Source organism: Mus caroli, chromosome 12 (assembly GCF_900094665.2).
Source record: "Mus caroli chromosome 12, CAROLI_EIJ_v1.1, whole genome shotgun sequence".
In the NCBI taxonomy this organism is placed as follows: domain Eukaryota; kingdom Metazoa; phylum Chordata; class Mammalia; order Rodentia; family Muridae; genus Mus; species Mus caroli.
In genome coordinates this window covers 28163622-28183262 of record NC_034581.1, presented here as the reverse complement: position 1 = coordinate 28183262, position 19641 = coordinate 28163622, and the positions used below count along the sequence as shown (strand labels likewise).

The window sequence follows — 19641 nt, the reverse complement described above, 5'->3', positions numbered from 1 at the left end:
AGCTGGCGAGTGTCAGCAGACCCTGCGCCCCAGCTGCCCGGGTGCTTTTCTGACCGGAAGAGGCGACACATTTTCTAATACCTGTTGCTATTTGTATTTCTTCCTAAGTACTCTTTATTCTGTCTGCTGATGAGATAAGGTTTAGAGTTTAACTATTCAGTTTTATCTAAGCCTGTTTCTTTTTTCTGTTGAGCTCTTAAGGCCTCTTTCAGATAGTCCTTCCTAATGCTTATCTCTTGACATGCCTTCCCTTAGTGACTTCACAGTTTTGAGATTAAATACTGGGACATCTTCAACATTGCTTTTTCTACTTAAGATTCTTTTTTTCTAGTTCTGTAAAGAATGAAATTGGAATTTTGATGGGGATTGTGTTGGATCTATAGTTGCTTTTGGTAATATAACCATTTTTACAATATGAATTCTGCTAATCCATGAGCTTGGGAAGTCTTTCTATCCTCTGATATCTTCCTCATTCATTCATTCATTCATTCATTCATTCATCCATTCATTCATTCTAGTGTTTTAAGGTTTTCTTTGTAGAGGTCTTTTATTTCCTTGGTTAGATTCACTCATAGATGTTCTATTTTTTGATGTTTTTGACACTTGAATGAGAACATTTTCTGAATTCGTTCTTAGCAAGTTTGTTATTGGCCTACAGAAAAGCTATTGATATTTCTGTTAATTCGGTACCCCACTTCTTTGCTGAAGTATGTATCAAGAAGGTTTTTATGGCTTTGGGGGGGGTTGTTTTGTTTTTTTGTTTTTTTGTTTGTTTGTTTTGGTGGCATCTTAAGAGTCTTTTAAGTATGGAACCATGTCAACTGAAAATAGGAATGCTTTTACTCCTTTCTTTCCTATTTGTACCCTTTTAGTTCTTTCTCCTACTGCCTTAGCTAAGACCTTGAGCGATGCATTGAATAACAGAGGAGAGTATGGCACTCTTGTTCCTGATTATAGTTTTCCCCATTTAGCATATTTAATACAGATTTATAATGTGTAGTCCTTTTTATGTTTGGGTATGTTCTTCTGGTTCCTAGTTCCTTTGGGGCTTTTGTGACGGATATTGTAATTTAGAAAGGTTTCTCTGTGTCTGTTGAAATGATTGTGTGACTTTGGGTTTAAGTCTATGTGATGTTATATTTATTGATTTCCCCCTGTGTTGAAATAGCCTCATATCCTTGGTATGAAAGCAATTTGGTTATGGTTTATGGTATTCTTAATGTGGTCCTGAATTTAATTTGTAAATATTTTATGGAGAAATTTTACACCTCAGTTCACCAGGGAAACTGGCCAATATCAAACTTCACTGTTAGTCTGGGAGACGTGCTTCTGGCTATCAAGGGCATGCATATGTGTTGCTTCTGCCTGAGCTAAGCTTCCAGCAGCCTTACATTCAGTTTGCTTGGGATCTTGCCCCCACTCCCTCCACAGTTGCTTCACGGTGCTTTATTTTACTCAGGGATTGTGAGAAATTTAATTCAGTCTCCTAGATTTGTGGCTATTTCCTTTCCTCAGCCCTTCCAGTAGTTCAGTTTATAACAGCATTTTCCTTCTCAAGATGGTGCCAGCAACTCCCTTCCCAGTCCTACAGAAAAGAAGCCCCTAAGTGCTGACCCATCACCAACTACAGCTGGACTTGGGCTTGTGTGGGCCTGGCCTGGTGCTGTGGGTGTGCCCGCAGTCTCTCAACAGGCCTCGCTGGCTTACCTTTTGAATGAGGCTTCTGTGTCCTCCCCTGTGCCTGGGGGCAGTGCAGCTGTAGTTGCATCTAGTGCCTACCCTCCTTCTGTTGCATCACTGGCTCTTTCTCTGTACTTTTCAGGTGACCTGATGTGACCTTTGTGAGTTTCAGAAGCTCCTTTCATTTTTCTGTAAGCAGAATACACTCTTCCTGAGCAGAAGAGCAGAATGGTGGCTCTTCTGGACTGGCTGTACAGAGGCAACTGCTAGTTCTCTATCACTCTCTCTTCTTCCCTCACAGTCCGTTTATACTTTTATTTCCAACATTGAAATATGTGTAATGGAAACAGCACATCTTCCCAGTGAGAAATAACTTTCCACACGTAGAGATTAATAAAGGAAAAGTTCTTTACAATAGTGGGATTAAGGGAACATATGGCTGGCGGTAGCTGATGCCCAAAGAAAAGCCAGCCTTAGACAGGTCATCTCACTAACTTAGATACACTCTATCTTTAGGCATTCTACATCTGCTGTCATCCTTCAATATTTTAGGTTCTAGCCCCAGGTTAGTTTGAACAATTTAAATAGAGACTGGATACTTAAGGTATGGTCACTTGGAGAGATGAAAGATTTTCACAGCAAAGATAGAGCTAGAACATTTTCTAAGTACACTAATATAATTCTTTTCAAAAATTGTTACCTAGGGTCTTCTTGCTTGTAGAACGGTAGAATTATAATTTCCCTAGGAAGAGCACTGGGAGGCTTTATGGTAGCCCAGGTTTTAACATTGGCTGTGATTCTGCACTGACCACTTGAGCTGCCAGAGGCATGTTCTTTGGGGATGGGACTAATGGCTAGTGGATCCTGGTAAACAGCCATTTACATCCTAGCATCCTTAATTTCCCGTATCTTTAACAGGCTTGGCTGCAGACTGCTCATCTTTTGGGTATCTTTGGGTGAGGAAAAGTGTTCCCTTAGCTAAACTCCACTTTGTATAATTCAGTGTCTCCTGAGAAAACCTATTTATAGGTCAGTGGTCAGTGGTCTTCTGGAGGGCCTGAATTTGATCCTTAGCACCCACACGGTGGCTCACAGCCATCTGTTACTCCAGTTTTAGGGGATGTAATGCCTTCTTGTGGCTTCTGTTGATACCAGGCACACATGGTGCACAGGCATCTATGCAGACTAAACACCTGTACACATAAAAGAAAAAAGAAAATCTATTAACATCAATTACCTCAGTGATATTACTGATCAAGTGCTTAATTCCATCATGTCTGCCAAGCCTGAAAGCAGATGTGAAATTAACACAGAGAGCCAGATCTAAAGAGGAGGGAAGAGACATGCAACTAAATTCAGAAATATAGGATTCCATAGCCACACTATCGGTTTACAGTAAACTCTGTGAACTGAACCCCAATGTCCACATGAGCACAACAGGGCACTATTTCTTTAGAGAAGTTATCTAGGAAGCTGAATTGGTCTCAGTGTTGTGTGCCTGTCCAAATTCATATTGAAATACTAATGTTTAAGATGGCAGAGTAGGGCTGTCTGAGAGGTGACGGGGATGGAACACTCACTACAGGACACATGGGTCCTCAGGTGCACATTTGCTCTTCCCGGCACATGAATGCACAAAGAGAAGATACCATCTGCAGAGCAGGAAGTTAGACCTCACCAAACACCCAATTGCTGGCATTGCCAGTTTCAAGTTCTCAGTCTCCTGAAATTCTGTTGCTTGCAAGTCACCCAGTTCATAGTTTTCTTATCATACAGAGACAGCAAATCAAACTATAGTCAGAAGGATCCCTAATACATCTACTAAGGCAGTACATTTGATATTCATAACTAATGTCAGTAAATGTGATCCATACAGTCCTGCAAAAAGACAGCCCTGCCCTTCATTAAGCAGACCCAGACTCTGAGCCATGCTGAATTACAGCAAATGAAGGTCCTAACTTCTGTGTTTCTGAGAATTGTGCAGATAATTGCACATGGACTCACACAGGTGTGAGGATCAAGCCCAGGAATCCACATGCTCCACACACAGTCACCTCTGTCAACACTGTTTTCATCTTTCTAACCAAATTTCACTGATTGAACACAGGCTTTGGCTATAAGACGAGAACTACTTAGTTTAATTTCTTTTGATTAACTTTATACAATAGGAACATAATAAAACTATTAATATTTAAGGAATAGCAGTTTCTTAATGTTGTCAGTTCCCCTTTAATTTTTTATGAATTTAAAACCTAAAGCAAAATAAAAATTTGATCTAGGGCCCTGACCTCTTCCTGTCAAGGTGGCGGCACCCAACACGCACAGCATCTCCGAAGCCAGAGGTTAAGCTCAGTGACTGCCAGGTGAGTGTGTGGCCGCATTGCTGATTTCCCCAGTGGACACTGGGTGAGTGCTGGATTTGCTGCAGAGTAGAGGTGTCAGGTCGCTGGTTGTTAAGCACTTTGCATTCCGCTGTGACTTCCATTTCCAGGATCTTCATTGAGGGGCTACACTATTTTTTGTTTATTTAGTGTTTTTTCTTTCTTTTCTTTTCTTTTCTTTTCTTTTTTTTTTTTTTAATTTTTTTTTTCTATTTTTGAGACAGGGTCTCTTTTTGTAATCCAGACTGCCCTTGAGCTCTTGGTCGCAGATTTCCTGGTGTTGGGATTAAAAGCGTGGAACACCATGCACTACTGTTTTTGTTAAGTTTTGTAGTGCGTAAACATAAATAAATAAATAAATAAGCTAAAAATTTTTGAATATATATATATATATATATATATATATATATATATATATATAACTGGGCAACTTATTAACCTAGAAAAAAAGCTTAAAATAATTTTTTAACTTATTTTTTTACACTCCATATTTTGTTCTCTGCCCCAATCCACCCTAACTGTTCCATATCCTACATCCACCCACCTCTAACTGTTCCATATCCCCACCCCTCTGTCTCCACATGGGTGCTCCCACCCCCAGAATTTCTTAAATAAAAATTTCTTTAAGCCCAGAATTTCTTTTTTTCTTAAATAAAAATTTCTTTAAAAATTATTAAAATTACCTACCCCTATTGAAAATAGTACTTCAGTTTTAAAAACCTTGACATTTTATTACTATGTTAGAATTATTTGGTTTGCCTCTCAATTCTTCTATAGTAAAATATTACGAATTACAAAAACTAGCTGGGCAATGGTGGCACATGCCTACAGAGTGAGTTCCAGGACAGCCAGGGCTACACAGAGAAACCCTGTCTCGAAAAAACAAAACAAAACAAAACAAAAAAGATTTACAAAAACTAAAGATATACAGAGACATAGTCATAATTCAGTATCCACAAGGTACTGCTTCCTCTTCTATCAGGTCCCAACAAAAGTCAGGGATAGCCAGGCGTGGTGGCGCATGCCTTTAATCCCAGCACTCAGGAAGCAGAGGCAGGCAGATTTCTAAGTTCGAGGCCAGCCTGGTCTACAAAGTGAGTTCCAGGACAGCCAGGGCTACACAAAGAAGCCTTGTCTCGAAAAAACAAAAAAACAAAAAAAAAAAAAAAAAGAAAAAGAAAAAAGAAAAAAGAAAAAAGTCAGGGATGTCTATGCCTGTACATAAAGTAGGACTTGACAATACACACAAAGCCTTTAGTATACTCGTTAACTCATGGTGCCTAATGCAATGTAAATAGGTGATATGCTGTCCTGTGTAGCCGACAATCATGGGCTGTCTATACATGTTGAAATACAACCATCACATGCATAGCTTTACAGCACTACTCAGAAGAGACAAAGCCAAGTCAGGCTCAATGCCCTGCATATACACCATGCAATTGCATTCATCTATGAACAAATAATGGCATTTGCCACCTCCTCCCGTGCTTGTAGAGAAACTTCTCTAGAGCTGGTGCTCACTGGCTAACTCAGTTTCCCGAGTTCTGAATTACTACTTCAGGTTCCTCCTTTCTCACTAACCTTCCCTCTGTCGTAGTCACTGTTCTAGTGTGGTGAAGATACAGCATGGCCACAACAACCCTGATCAAAGCAAACATTTACTTGAGGGCTTGCTTACAGCTCCAGGGGTTAATCCATTTTCATCTTGTGCTACAGAAAAAAAAAAAAAAAAAAAAAAAAAAAAAAGATACAATAGAGACCACAGGAGAGGAACCGTGCAGCTACACGAGAGGTCAGAAAGGGTGACAGCATCAACAGTCTAAAAGTAAAAAGACGAGGTCATAGCTACATAGTGAACAACAGCAAACCTAGAACCTTGGTCATATCTGAAATCACAGCAGATGGGAGGCTGAGACAAGAAGCTTAGGAGTTCTAGGCCAGCCTTGGACACTGTCTTTAAAAAATTAAACAAAAAAACCAGCCAGTGACATTTATATCAAAATAAATGTTTTATTTTGGGCTCTAGTTTTAGTCTTTTGAGACAGCATCTTATTGTATAATTTTGGCTATCTCAAAAACATGTAGCTCAAGCCCAACTCAAACTCAAGATCCTCCTGTCTCGCCCTTCTAAGTACTAGATTATAGGCTTAGCAGTTATAAAGAGTTCCAATAGCAGATTAGATTTTTATCTTACTTGGGAGAAACTTTAGTTATTTTTCTGTTGGAAGAGGAAAACCTGAAGATTCACATGTACAAAAGAGCACAGCCCCAAGTAACACAGCTACAACACAACCCCTACACCTAAGACTCAGGGGGAAACACTGAATAGGAGGCAGAATGATTCTAAGAGCCAGATAACCAGAAAACTTGCTACTAGACAGTACCTTAGAGACACAACAGAGAACCTGCATCCATGAATGCTCAACAATAATGCTGCCTAAACAAGACCTGCATTGTGACAATGCTACTTGTCATGACAGTGTGGAAATGGGAAATTGAATATGCCCCTAGTCCTAGATAAAGAGCTACAGACAACTAATGGCCGTTGAGAAGGGAGAATCGGCCGGGCATGGTGTCGCACGCCTTTAATCCCAGCACTCGGGAGGTAGAGGCGGGTGGATTTCTGAGTTTGTGGCCAGCCTGGTCTACAGAGTGAGTTCCAGGACAGCCAGGGCTATACAGAGAAACCTTGTCTTGAAAAACCGAGAGAGAGAGAGAGAGAGAGATACAGAGAGAGAGAAAATCAGTTTTCTCCAGGAATGAGCTTCTAAACAAGTATCCAATCAAAATGGCAAGCACTAAATTCATGTATTTAGAAGCAATGCTAAATGGATTCAACAGGTTTGAATGCACACACATGTAAGCATGTTGCATATAGCAGTAATAATTAGAGGTCATGAATTTGAGAGGGAGTAGACAATTGAGTTAGAAGGGGTGAAGGGCAATGATACAAATACAGAACTCCTGTTGAAGTTCTAGAATTTAAAAAAAATGTAAATTATCAGAAACTGCTCCTGTAGACTAGATACAACGGCTGTAGTCATCAATGCACATCACCCACACTGCACCTCACAAGAGCAGCCCTATCAACAACCATCCTACGTCCTACCCTACCACTGAACTATTGTCTGCTCATGGAATCTAGGCTAGAAGAAGTCACTGTCTTTACTTGTGAACCCACTACTAAGTGCACGACCTTCAAATAGACAGAGCTAAACACGTGGCCACCCTGATTAATCTCAGTTACTCCCACAGCAAAGGAATGTGAGAAAGAGATGGGTGAAGAGTGATCAGTATGTGTTGTATATATGTACAAGCTGTCTAAGTATAAACTGGACTAATAAACACAATGTGGATTCAAACCATTCCATTTACTAGTTTATGGTCTCTAACAAACTTGTCAAACTGTTTCATCATCTATATAAAATGTAAAAACAGTACTACTGATATTACTGTATTGTTGAAATATACCTCAGACAACACTGGAATGCTCCAGGGGTGTGTGTGTGTGTGTGTGTGTGTGTGTGTGTGTGAACATCACATAAAAATGTACTTTACTTATGTTATACAGTAAAATACTTATGTATACTGATGTTATACAGTTGGGTGTACTTCAGAATTAAATACATAAAGATACGTGTTTCCCTGTACTTAAACATGCTCTACTCTGCAACACAGTTCCTTTGTGATAAAACTCACCTATGTATGACCGTGAATGCAAAATGGAATGTGCATTTATATCCCAATAGACTCTTCACATTTATTACCTGGGTCTCCACACCTTGCTCCAGCAGACGCTTAGCTTGGTTTTCCACTTCAAGTCGAGCTCTTGCAATAAAGAGTAGATCATTCTCTATTACTTCTATTCCAGAAAGATCTATTCCTTGAGAAAGATAATCTATAAAAAGAAAATACAACTTAATAGTCAGGATCAAGTAAGAACTAAAGAATCAAAACAACATGTACAACTTCTTCAAAAAAAAAAAAAAACTGGATTTTCAAAATTCAGTTCCTCTCCTCCTCGCCTTCTCTCACTGGCTTTTTGAGACAGGGTCTCTCTCTGTAGGCCTGGCTGTCCTGGATCTCCATCTGTAGAGCAGACAGTCCTGGAACTCACAGAGACTCACCTGCCACCGCCTCCCAGGCACCGCCACCTCCAGGATTCTTTTTAAATCCAATATTCTAAAACACGACAATTCCCAGATATCTTCTATTTAATCCTTCCTCTGTCTCCCAAATGCTGGGGCTGCATGTCTGTGCAAGAGCCCCAGATTCTATTTTAATTTAAGTAAATATCCTGATAGTCACAGAAATTTCTCAAGCTCCATCTACAGCTTCAAAAATTGTTCTGTATAGCAAAGCATTTGAAACAAATAATTAACAAATAACCTTAGCATTTACCATTTACATGTTTGTGTAGACCTGAATATTATGTTAACAAATGAAAAAAGTGGAATAATTATTGCACACAAAATTTCACAATAAGAATTATTGTAACATTACAAGATTACAAAACTGAGAACCCAATCAATAAAGTGCTTACTGTCACTTCCCCTGTCTTCACATATAAAGCTGAGTGTGGTGGCACATACTTGTAATTCTAATGCTACAGAAGCAAGAGGGGGACATGCTAGAGCTCCCTAGCTAGAAAAGTCAGCCTGAAGCACAAGCCACATGGCCTCAGTGTGAGATCATGTCTCAAAAGCCAGGGAGGATGGTTTGTAACAAATGACCCAAGGGTGACCTTCACAGGTACACTCTGTATGTGTGAGTACCTTACACAGAAATGCATACACAGACACCAAAAGACTCTGTGGCCTGAGCATGATTCAAGACTGTCAACTCCATACTCAGGAGCCAAAGGCAAAGACATTGCAATTTCCAGGATAGTTTGGCCTACGGAGCAAGAGCCTGTCTCAAAAAAGCAAAGAACAAGCAAACAGGAGGAGGAGGAAGAAGAGGCAGAGGGGGAAGGGGGAGGGGGGGGAGTCATAGTTATTTAGTTGTCTCTACATGTTCAGAGTTTGGATAATTTTAAAAATTGTACGACTCCTTTTATTTTGCTTACTATTGGATATTTCTAAAATAATTAAATCCTTAAGGATGAAAGTTGAGGTTTAGTTTGAATACAATTTTACAATTCTTATAATATTTTATCAAGGCAAATTCTCCCCTTCTCTCCCCTCTCCCTGACCCTTTTTGAAATACAAGGTATCACCATGTAGTCCAGGCTGGCCTGGAGTTCTCTATTTAAACTAGACTGACTTTGAACTCAGATATCCATCTGTCTCTGGGAAGCAAGGGCTGAGATTAAATACAGGTGTGTGTCACTACATGGCATTATTTCTAAAACATTACATTTAATTAGATAGATGGCTTCAACTTGCCAATTAATAGAATACCAAGTACATTTTCACTTAATCAAAATTTTGGCTTTAATCTTATTAAAATATATCTTAGCATTAAGTATAACTACAGCACACTTCAGTTAGGTTATAACATACCAACCAGGTCAAATTATATTAAAGCATCTAATACAATACAGGACTGAATACTATATAATTAGTTCCACACCAGGACATATATAGTACAGTTATAATGTGTGACTGCCCTTCACACATTATACTTCACCACAGTGAGTTCTTTTTCTTTTCTATTTCCCCATCTCCAACTCTTAAGGCAGGGTTTCTCTTTGTAATAGCCCTAGCTATCCAAGAACTCTGTAGACCAGGCTGGTTTGAAACTCAGACCTGCCTGCCTCTGCTTGCTGAGTGCTGGGATGAAAGGCATGTGCTGTCAACCTTGGACACAGTGTGTTCTTTTTGGAGATGTAGATCCAAAAGTGCATAATAAGGCTTACCACAATAAATGATTACTGGAAATACCTTCAAATCATTGGAACTTAAGTTTGTCTGAAACTTACTAGGTAATTACAGACAAATGATACACTCGTTTAGCTTTAAAGAGTTTTGGATGCAAACTGGCAACAATACATAATTCATGCCTTAAATGCTCTGTAGACTACCATCAGAATCAAAACATAGTAGTGAAAGTCAAACTATGTTACATACCGTTCTGTTCAGCGGAGTTAGTATAAACTGCGATACTCAGGGAATCAAAACAAAATCTCATCTTTGTTTACTTGGCAGGTGCACGCTGAATGTGTATCCCAGAGTCTTTCACATACGTTCCTAAGCATCTATCATTGAGCTACATCCGTAGTCCTAAAAGTTTTCACTTAAATTTTAATTTTCTGAGAATTTTGAAGGAAAGCTTTAGGTTCAAAAGACAGACAATATTACTTCTCCAATTTGTTATCTAAAAATATAAGCATAAAAATCCTACCATGGAACGAATTTAGCCAAGTTAGGATAATGATAGCAGTAAATGCTAACATTCTAAATTTAGTAAGAAAGTAAACAGCTAAACACTTATGAAATGTCAGATTTTATAATTGTAGGTTGAGAGTGCAGGGAAACCAGAGAACTGAACCACTCCATGAGTAAAAAGAACTCAGGTTTGGGGTTAAACTGCTGAGCTGTCTGTGGGGTGGGGGTTAAAGTGGTAGAAACGGGAGCAGATTCTCTGACTTGAGGATGGAGTCTTTGAGCTGATACAGCACGGTCACAGGGGGCTACTTCTGGATATAACAGAATTAGGCAGTACTGCTAATAGTCTGACTACTAGGCAGTGCTAAATGAAACAGAATTTACACTACTACATGCTGAATTTCCTCCACTGGCATAATATACAAGATTAAGTTGATCTACTTGGGTTTAATTTATTTTTAGCATCTCCTTAGAAGGGAAATTTGATGAAATGAGTGCTAATACTGGGAATCTACCTTTATTTAAATTGTGAAAATTAATAAATTACAAAAAAAAAAAAATCCAACCAAAGCCCAGACACACACATTAAGAGCATAAATGGTAATAATGGACATAAAGGCTTTATTTTAAATAATATCCAGCTTGCTAAAAAATTTTAAGATACTAAGAAATGAATTCTGCCTTCTTCCACCATTGTCAGGTTTCAAGGATTGCTGCTTGTGTTATCTCACTGGCTCCCTAATTTCTTTGTATTCTTTAGCTTTCAGTCTGAAGTAGAATTCAAGAAAAAAAAAATATAAAGGTAAGGTAAGTGGACTAAAAAAAAAACCTATACTTTCAATCAGTGATTTTGTAACTATTGATAAATAATATTAAAAAGGAAAAAGTGAATATAATTGGGTATAAAGTATTTATTACAATGTTAATTATGAAATTTACACACATATGCACCATGTACAAGTGAAATGTATATTCATATTTGCAAATACATCTGTGAACATTTTAAAGTAAAAGCAATTTGGAGTTATCATAAAAATGTTCCAAACAAGTATCTTTATGGCCAAAATATTGTATTTGGATATATTTAACATATGCTTGTGTGTGAGTGTATTAGTGAACACGTACAGGAATGCTCCTGTAGCATTATTGAGAACAAAACTGAAAGCCTACACCATCAACATAAGAAATACATAAAAGCATAATATCGCCATTTAAAAACAGTACTATGGACAAAACATTCGCTTAAAAACAAAACTTTCCTTATAGGGCCTTAAATAAAGATTTCAAAGAATACATACATCAAGGATTGGTTGAGAGTCTGCACAAGTTAACAATATATTATTTGACACGTGAGCATCTCAAAAGAAACAGATGGATAACATAATGTGTTTCTAGTAAGACATCCATAAATTTGGTAGGCAGTTTTAAATGTTACACATTCAAAAACATAAAAAAGTGTTTTGGCATTTTAATACTTTTCCTTTAAGTATTATAACTTTATTAGATAAGTACACTCAAGTTATTAGAACTTAATTTCAAATGTTCAAAAACCAAAGGCTGAATCCATTAAACTAAGACCTAGATAAGAGCAGCACACCTAGAGGAAGGTGTGCAGGTCCAGCTGGCATCCTCCGAGTGGCTCACACTGTAGGAGTCTATCTTCCAAAGGAAGGTGCAATGCAAAAGGTATTAACTGCCAACAAGATAAAGCCTTTATAAATACCAAGCTCATCAAGAAATGTTCTGAGGTCTCAGAACTAGTTTAAAAAAGAAAATAAAAAAGAAATTACATAACACCATGATACAGAAGCAAGCACTGAGAAGAGAATAGGGGGATTTGCACCGGTATGACTGAATCCCCAACACTCTCAACCAGCACCAAAATAGCACAGAGCCTCCCCTGGGTGTTTATGTGAGAAAAAAGCAGAGGAATAAAAACTGACACTGGGCAGCTGGCTATAGTCACCAATCAACAAAAGTCGCTTCCTCCCACACGTTTACTTTTCAAAGAGCATCATTCAAATGCATGCCTCAGAAAAAGCACAAGTAATCTTCAGATGGTCTGAAATACATACAATATATGTATTTCTCTTCTACAGTGAACCTCTTTTAAAAACAACAAAACAAAACAAACACACAAAAAAAACCCATACCTGTCTAGTCAGGATTTCTATTGCTGCAGCAAAACACCATGACAAATTTAAAAAAAAAAAAAAAAAAAAGCTGGGGAGGAAAGGGTTTTATTCAGCTTATACTTCTTCATTGCTGTTTATCATCAAAAAAAGTCAGACAGGAACTCACACAGTACAAGAACCTGAACGCATGAGCTGATGCAGAGGCTATGGAGGGTGCTATTTACTGGTTTGCTTCTCATGGCTTACTTAGCCTGCTTTCTTACAGAACTACAGAATCCAGAACTACCAGCCCAGGGATGGCACCACCCACAATGAGCTGGGCCATCCCCCACTGGTTAAAGCTGGATCTCACGCAGACATTTAAACCTAATTGAGGCTTCTTCCTCTCTGATGACTCTTGTTTGTGTCAATTTAACACACAAAACCAACCAATACCTGTGTGTTGTTTTGTTGTTTTATTTACAGCTATTTACATATTTACTTTTGATGGTGGTTTTAGCTGAAGACTGAACCTAAAGACTCAGCATGCATTTCACCACTGAACTATGTCTCCATCTTCATACATAAAATGTTAAGTATCTAGAATTGCTCCTGTGAAAAAAGTTACAAAGATGGAATTGTTTGTTTCACAGAGGAAGTACCAAAGCAAAACCCATTCAAAGAAGCATTTTAAGCTATTTGATATAAATTATCAAACTACTTACACTTTGACAAATTACCTAAGTAGCCTAAAAAGAAAAACAAAAACAAAACAAAACAAAAACCAACCCAAACCTATCATACTGAACTAGGAATTAGAATATTTGGGCTGTGATACCAGTTGACTACATGACCATAGGAAACTCATTACCCTTTCTGAGACTCTAAGGTAAAGAATAAATCATCTATGTTCATAAGATGGCTTGACAGCTATTGAGATATATGAAGTATACTTCCTAACTCTAAAAACTGCATTGGTGCTGGGGAGATAACTCAGAGGGTGAAGCACCTACACAGGCACCGGGACCTGAATTCAAATCCTTCAGACCTTGTACGTAAAGCTGAAGCCAGGAGCACACATCTGTAACCCCAACACTCTTGCTGAAGCCAGGAGCACACATCTATAATCCCAACACTCTTCCACAGGGAGACAGGAAATGGAGACAGCCGGATCCCCAGAAATTCACAGCTCAACTAGTTTGTAAAGGAAGTTTTTTTTGTTTGTTTTTTTTTTTTAAAAAAAAAAAGATACTGTCTCAAACAAATTGGAAAGCAAGGGCCAACAACCAAGGTTATCCTGTGACCCTCCATATACATACATCATTCATATGCACAAAGATTTAAAAAATACACCAAAGCAAAATACTATTTTCAAAATAGGGTGTTAGTTGCTACCTCTTGGCCTTCTAATGAAATTTAGGAGAAATGGGATGCTGAAGAAGGGCTTCAGGTTAAATTTTGTACTTTTCCAGTTAATTCTTAATTGATATGACCACATAAACTATACATAGAATAGCCTGAGGCTTAGTAAACCCTCTCCGAATCATCATATTTCAAGTCTAAAACACTTCTCAGGGAATGTTTGATCTCCCTGTTCTTCAAAGCTTTAGAGAAACGTAGCACTGAAAGCCTATTCTTTTCTCTCTGTCTCACCCAGGGTGAAGGATAAATCCTTTCCATTAAAATGGGTGATAGCTTTCTTTCCTGCATCTTACCGTGTCTGCTCTTGGCTAGCACCTACCCCATATATGTCATGCAAAGAAAGCCAGAGCCAACAGAAATACACTGTACCACCATCTGTTCTCTGAACAGACTTTCTCCTTTTTTCCTGATTTTCTAATAACCATGTTACTCATGTGACATAATTTAAAAACATGGACTTATATAAAAATCTTTTTCCCTTTCTAGCAACTTTATTTGGTGGTTCTATCAGCCATGCCAGAAACAGCAGCCACTCTCTCTCCTTTCAAGCACTAGAGAAAATCAACCAAAAAATAATAGTATAGAACAATGAGCACAGTGCTCATTGAAGGTGGTAGCCCATGCCCATAGCCTGAGTACTGAGTGGCTGAGAGAGGGGAGTGAGTCCAAGGTCAACCTGGACCCCAGTGGGAATTAATGAACTTCACCTTTCTTTCTTCACTTTTCACTACTCAAACATTATAGACTTGGAAAAGGCAGGTTAGACTGAGTCTCGCTTGCTGCCCCTCACCCATCTTTGATATAGTCAATGACTTGTCTGTTCTGTTTTCTTTTGTTTAGGAGTAGGTTTTTCGTTTTATTTTGTCAAAAAAAAAAGTTTCAAATGTTGTTCATCAAGAGAGAACATTGTATAAGTAATGGAAATTATTCTAATAAATTACATTTCTTTGTACTTTATTAGAGAGAGTTATGTCATACCATCTTGTGGGCCCTCTGTTAGACAAGTAAAATCATGCCTGCATGATGCCTTTAGAATCCTACCCTGTAGTATTACAGATGTAAGTCAGTACTATACCATCCATCTGTAAATAGTGAGATTTCTGAACCTTTTGTGGTGGTGACTTTGCTTCATCAGAGCTCTTTTTAATGATGTTATTTTTGTCTTTTTTTTTTTTTTTTCCAGAGCTGAGGACCGAACCCAAGGCCTTTGAGCTAAATCCCCAACCCCTTTAATGATGTTAATATAGAATGTTTTCATTCTAGAAGACTGAGAAGCTAATATTTAAAAAAAAAAAAAAATGCCAGACTCCAACAAATAAAACACAACAGTTAATAACAAGTCAACCACGGAGATACAGCAATCATTAAAATAAAGAGGCAACAAACAAATCATACAGATACAACTCAATGTAGGGCAATGGTTCTCTGGGGAAGGAGAGGGCTCTGGAGAAACTTTGGAAATGGTAAGTACATTTAGCTTGAATGTGTTAAGGCTTTGTCTCAGGCATTGAAATAATGCTCAAATTTATCAAGTTGTACACCTTAGACAAGTAAGGCTATTGCATATCAAGCAACCCTCTCAATAAAACTATTTTTAAGGAATAACATTTGAATACACAGGCATCAGACAAGCCCCTGGGCTTACTGAACCATTCTCCTCTTCACTATAATTACATATTATAGGAGGAGCATCTGCATGACTTTGATCTCCTTTAACAAACTGCTGTTTTAATACCTCCTTAAACTGTCTATATACAATAGGCAGCAGCCCTACGTTGTTTACATTAGAGCTTTGCTGACAAACCAGGAAAGGTAATTATCAACCAGGCAGCCTCTTTACCAAAAAAGTTGAACAATAAACATTAAAAGGTTTTCTTCTAAACATGCTAAAAATTAATTTTTTTTAATAGAGCCATGCTATATTATCAAGGCTGGCCTTAACTCCGGGGCTCAGCTCTTACCCAAGATTCCCAGTTACTTAGAAGCACGGATAAGCAGCATAGCACCTGACTTAACTGCTAGTCACGGGTATTTTAAGGGCCGATTCTCGCAGGGGCAAGTGTTCCAAAATAGTAATGCTTAGTGAAAACTGACTCCAGTATCTTAACTGCTGTTCTAATAAGCTAGGAAATTCGTAGTCAAACAGAGCAGGTTTCTTTATAATAATACTCCTCCAAATAGTCATTAGGCATGATAATGTCACCCTTAGCATTTTTCCCTTGGATTTCATAAGCTCTATACTAGGACTAACACCTAGAGAACACACTTAGGAAATAGAGTGACCGCATCAACCAGACTAGTTTAGACACAATACGAAATGACACAAACCTGTCATCAGGACACAGTCAGTAGTTTGTTTATAAGAACCTGTATTTTTCATGTAATAGACTGACTACAGGGAGCTAGTGTTTTATCTACTCATGCCACTTTACATATTAAAGCGAATGACAAAAGGATTGCCCATTATTAAGCAGTAAAGACTATTCCAGGCTGCTATCATAAAGTAATATAATTTGGACAGGTTAAAAAACAAATAAAAAACATCAAAGATTTCTCATACTCTGGAAGTACTCTTCCAAGACCATGTTACCAGTAAGGCTGGACTCTAATGAAGGTCTTTCTGCATGTTTTCAGACTTGTATTGTCATAAGAGGACAAGAAAGTTACCCCAAATTTCTTTTACAGAACACTGATCCCATTTGGGAGATGACCTGCCCAAAGCCTCACTTCCTACAACCACAATGGACAGTAGGATTTCAGCCAATGAATGTGAGTCAGAAGCAACACAAACGTTGACTCCGTTGCAGATATTGGAATGGTCCCCATGTTTGCAAAATCTAGGCCATTCTTAGCACCATTATCTGATTCTGACCATCTTAAAACTTTGTTCTCTTCACACACTCTTCATATATTTTAGTGAATTCTTTCTACTTAAAGTAGCTAGGTAAAATTCACTCAATCTCACCTAGGAGCCCTAGATGATGACTAAGGAAATCTGTAAACATGAGATGGTAGCTTCACATAAAGATAAATACCACCAACTGCCTACAGTCACGGACACAAGGAAAGTACTGACGCCATTTCTAACTTCTACTTGCTCCATGTACTTTCAGTTCTGCACTGTGGTGATAAGCAGTCAGTTTGACATCCCTACCCACAGACAGATGTGATGAACACTTTCAGCAAATAAGCAGGACACAAAACTAATGTACAACACTCAGTAGTTTATCTATTAATCATTAAAGAACATACTGAGGAAGAAATCAGAGAGAAAATGACTTGCAATATCATCAAATGAACCAATAAAACAAAAACTTTAAACATAGTAAACATAATAAACTTAACCAAGGATGTGAAAGACCTCTTTAATGAAAACTTGAAAGCACTTTAGAAAAAAACTAGAGAAGATACTAGAAGATGGGAAACTTCCGCTACTCATGGATAGGAAGAATTAATACTGTGAAAAAGGCTACATTACCAAAAGAGTTAAACAATCTCAATATAAGCCCTACCAAAATTCCAATGCAATCTTTCACACAACAAACAAACAAAAAAATCCTAAAATTCACATGGGAGCACAAAAGACCAAAGCAATTCTAGGGAGAAAGAGCAACAACAGAATCATAATTTCTATACTATACAGCCATAGAAACAAAAATAGCAAGGTACTGGTAGGTGCACACACCCACAGAGACATACACACCATGGAATAGTATGTAAGACAGAAATGAAGCTATGCAACCACAGCCACATGGTGTGTGTGTGCGTGTCTGTGTGTGTGTGTGTCTTTTTACCAAGATGCCAAAAAATATACAATAGAGAAAATATAGCCTCTCTAGTAAGTGGAGCTGGGAAACCTGGATATTCATATATAAAGAAATGAAACTAGAATCCCATTTCTCACCATATACAACAGCTCAAAGTGGACCAACAGCCCTCATGTAAGACTTTGAAACTGCTAAAGAGAAATACTTTAGATACAGGCATAAACAAGAATTTTCTAAAAACTGCTCCCACAGTTTAAAAAAAAAAAATTAGCACCAAAAACTGACAAATAGGATTGCCTAGAACTAAAAAGCTTCTGCACAGAAACAAAAGCTATTCCTCGGGCCAAGAAAGCCCAGGAGAGGCCTTTATACAGCTGGTAGCTGTTCCATAGCTGCTATCAAAGGAGTAAATGCAAAAATGTAAACCTAATAATAAACTTACCCAAGGAGGTGAAAGACCTCTGCAATGAAAACTCAAAAACACTACAGAGAGGAACTAGAGAAGACTTTAGTCTTCTTTAGTACCTAGGATATCGAGGTATTTAGGATAAAGAATTTTAAAAATTGAAAAAAAAAATCTACTCATCAAACGTTCTCATCAAAATAAGTACAGATGACCAAAAAACATGAAAAAAATTTCAACATTGTCTCTTGCCCATAAGGGAAATTCAGGTCAAAGCTGCCCTGAGATTCTGCCTCACCGTAATCGGAACGGCCATCATCAGAACAGAACAAATGCTGTTGAGGTACAGGGATAGAGGAACGCTTACACACTAGTAGGAATGTATATTAGTCTAGTCTCTATGGGACTTAATGTAGACGTTCCTTTAAAATACTAAAACCAGACTCCCATGTGACCCAGGTATAGCACTCCTAGGAAACCTAAGCAGGCACACTGCAGACACCTGCACATCCATGGTTACTGCAGCACTATTCACAACAGGTGCATCATGAAATTTGGTGGAGATAAAAAGGACAAATATGTCATTTTCAAGAAAATGAATGGAACTGGAGATGAGCACACAAAGACAAATAATCAGAGTCAGAGCCAGAAGCCATGCCTTTTCTCATATACAGAACCCAGAAAGAAGAATGAGGACTGAAAAGACTGGAAAGATGAAGGGACAAGCAGAACGGAAAAAGGACAGAGAAGGAGGGATGAATAGGGTTGAAGTACATGATATACTTAAATGAAAATATTATCATGAACTTCATTTCATATAATAAAAATACATTAATAAACTTTAAACAAGCATAATTTCTCTGATCTTACAGACCATCTTAAAGATCATCGCTAAGGTTTGGAGAGATGACTCAACAGTTAAGAGCACTGACCCAAGTTCAATTCCCAGCACCCACAAGTCAGCTTACACCTGTTGTAACTCCATTCTGGGGGTCTGACATCCTCATATAGACACAAGCAGGGAAAACGCCAACACATACAAAATAAAAATAAACAACTTTTAAAAGAAATTTTTTAAAAAGACCAACACAATCATCTCTTGACTATGCGCAGGCTATGGCCTTTTTCCATAAGCAAAGTTATATGCATAGACCACACCATAGAGCAACTTAAGATAATGCAGTAAGATGTAAAGAAAATTATGGGAAACTTCAAATAACTGTGCTTTTTCTCTCTCTCTTCTCCCTCTTTCCTTCCTTCCTTCCTTTTCTTTTTTAATGACTTAATTCACTTTGTTTTTCTTCTATTAAAAACCCTTATGTGGTAGCCACAGCTAGAACCTGGGTCCTCTGAATGGTATGGGTTTTCACAAGATGGCCAATGAGTTCCTGATAAAGAAAATTTGTGAAATTTCTTTTTTTCTTCCTTCCTTCTTTCCTTCCTCCCTCCCTCCCCTCCTCCCCTTCCCTCCCTCCCTCCCTCCCTCCTTCCTTCCTTCCTTCCTTCCTTCCTTCCTTCCTTCCTTCCTTTCTTTCTTTCCTTCCT

At 38.1% G+C, this 19641-nt stretch overlaps 1 protein-coding gene across 3 annotated transcripts in view; it reads right to left on the bottom strand.

Moving 5' to 3' along the window:
* The window catches only part of Cog5 (component of oligomeric golgi complex 5), a 293171-nt gene that overhangs the window by 173352 nt on the left and 100178 nt on the right, over positions 1-19641 (bottom strand). For all 3 annotated transcript variants that reach the window (XM_021179459.2, XM_021179458.2, XM_029484711.1), the window contains exon 7: positions 7829-7959. In XM_021179459.2, coding sequence (XP_021035118.1) covers positions 7829-7959 — 131 coding nt within the window. The remainder of the gene's footprint in view (positions 1-7828; positions 7960-19641) is intronic.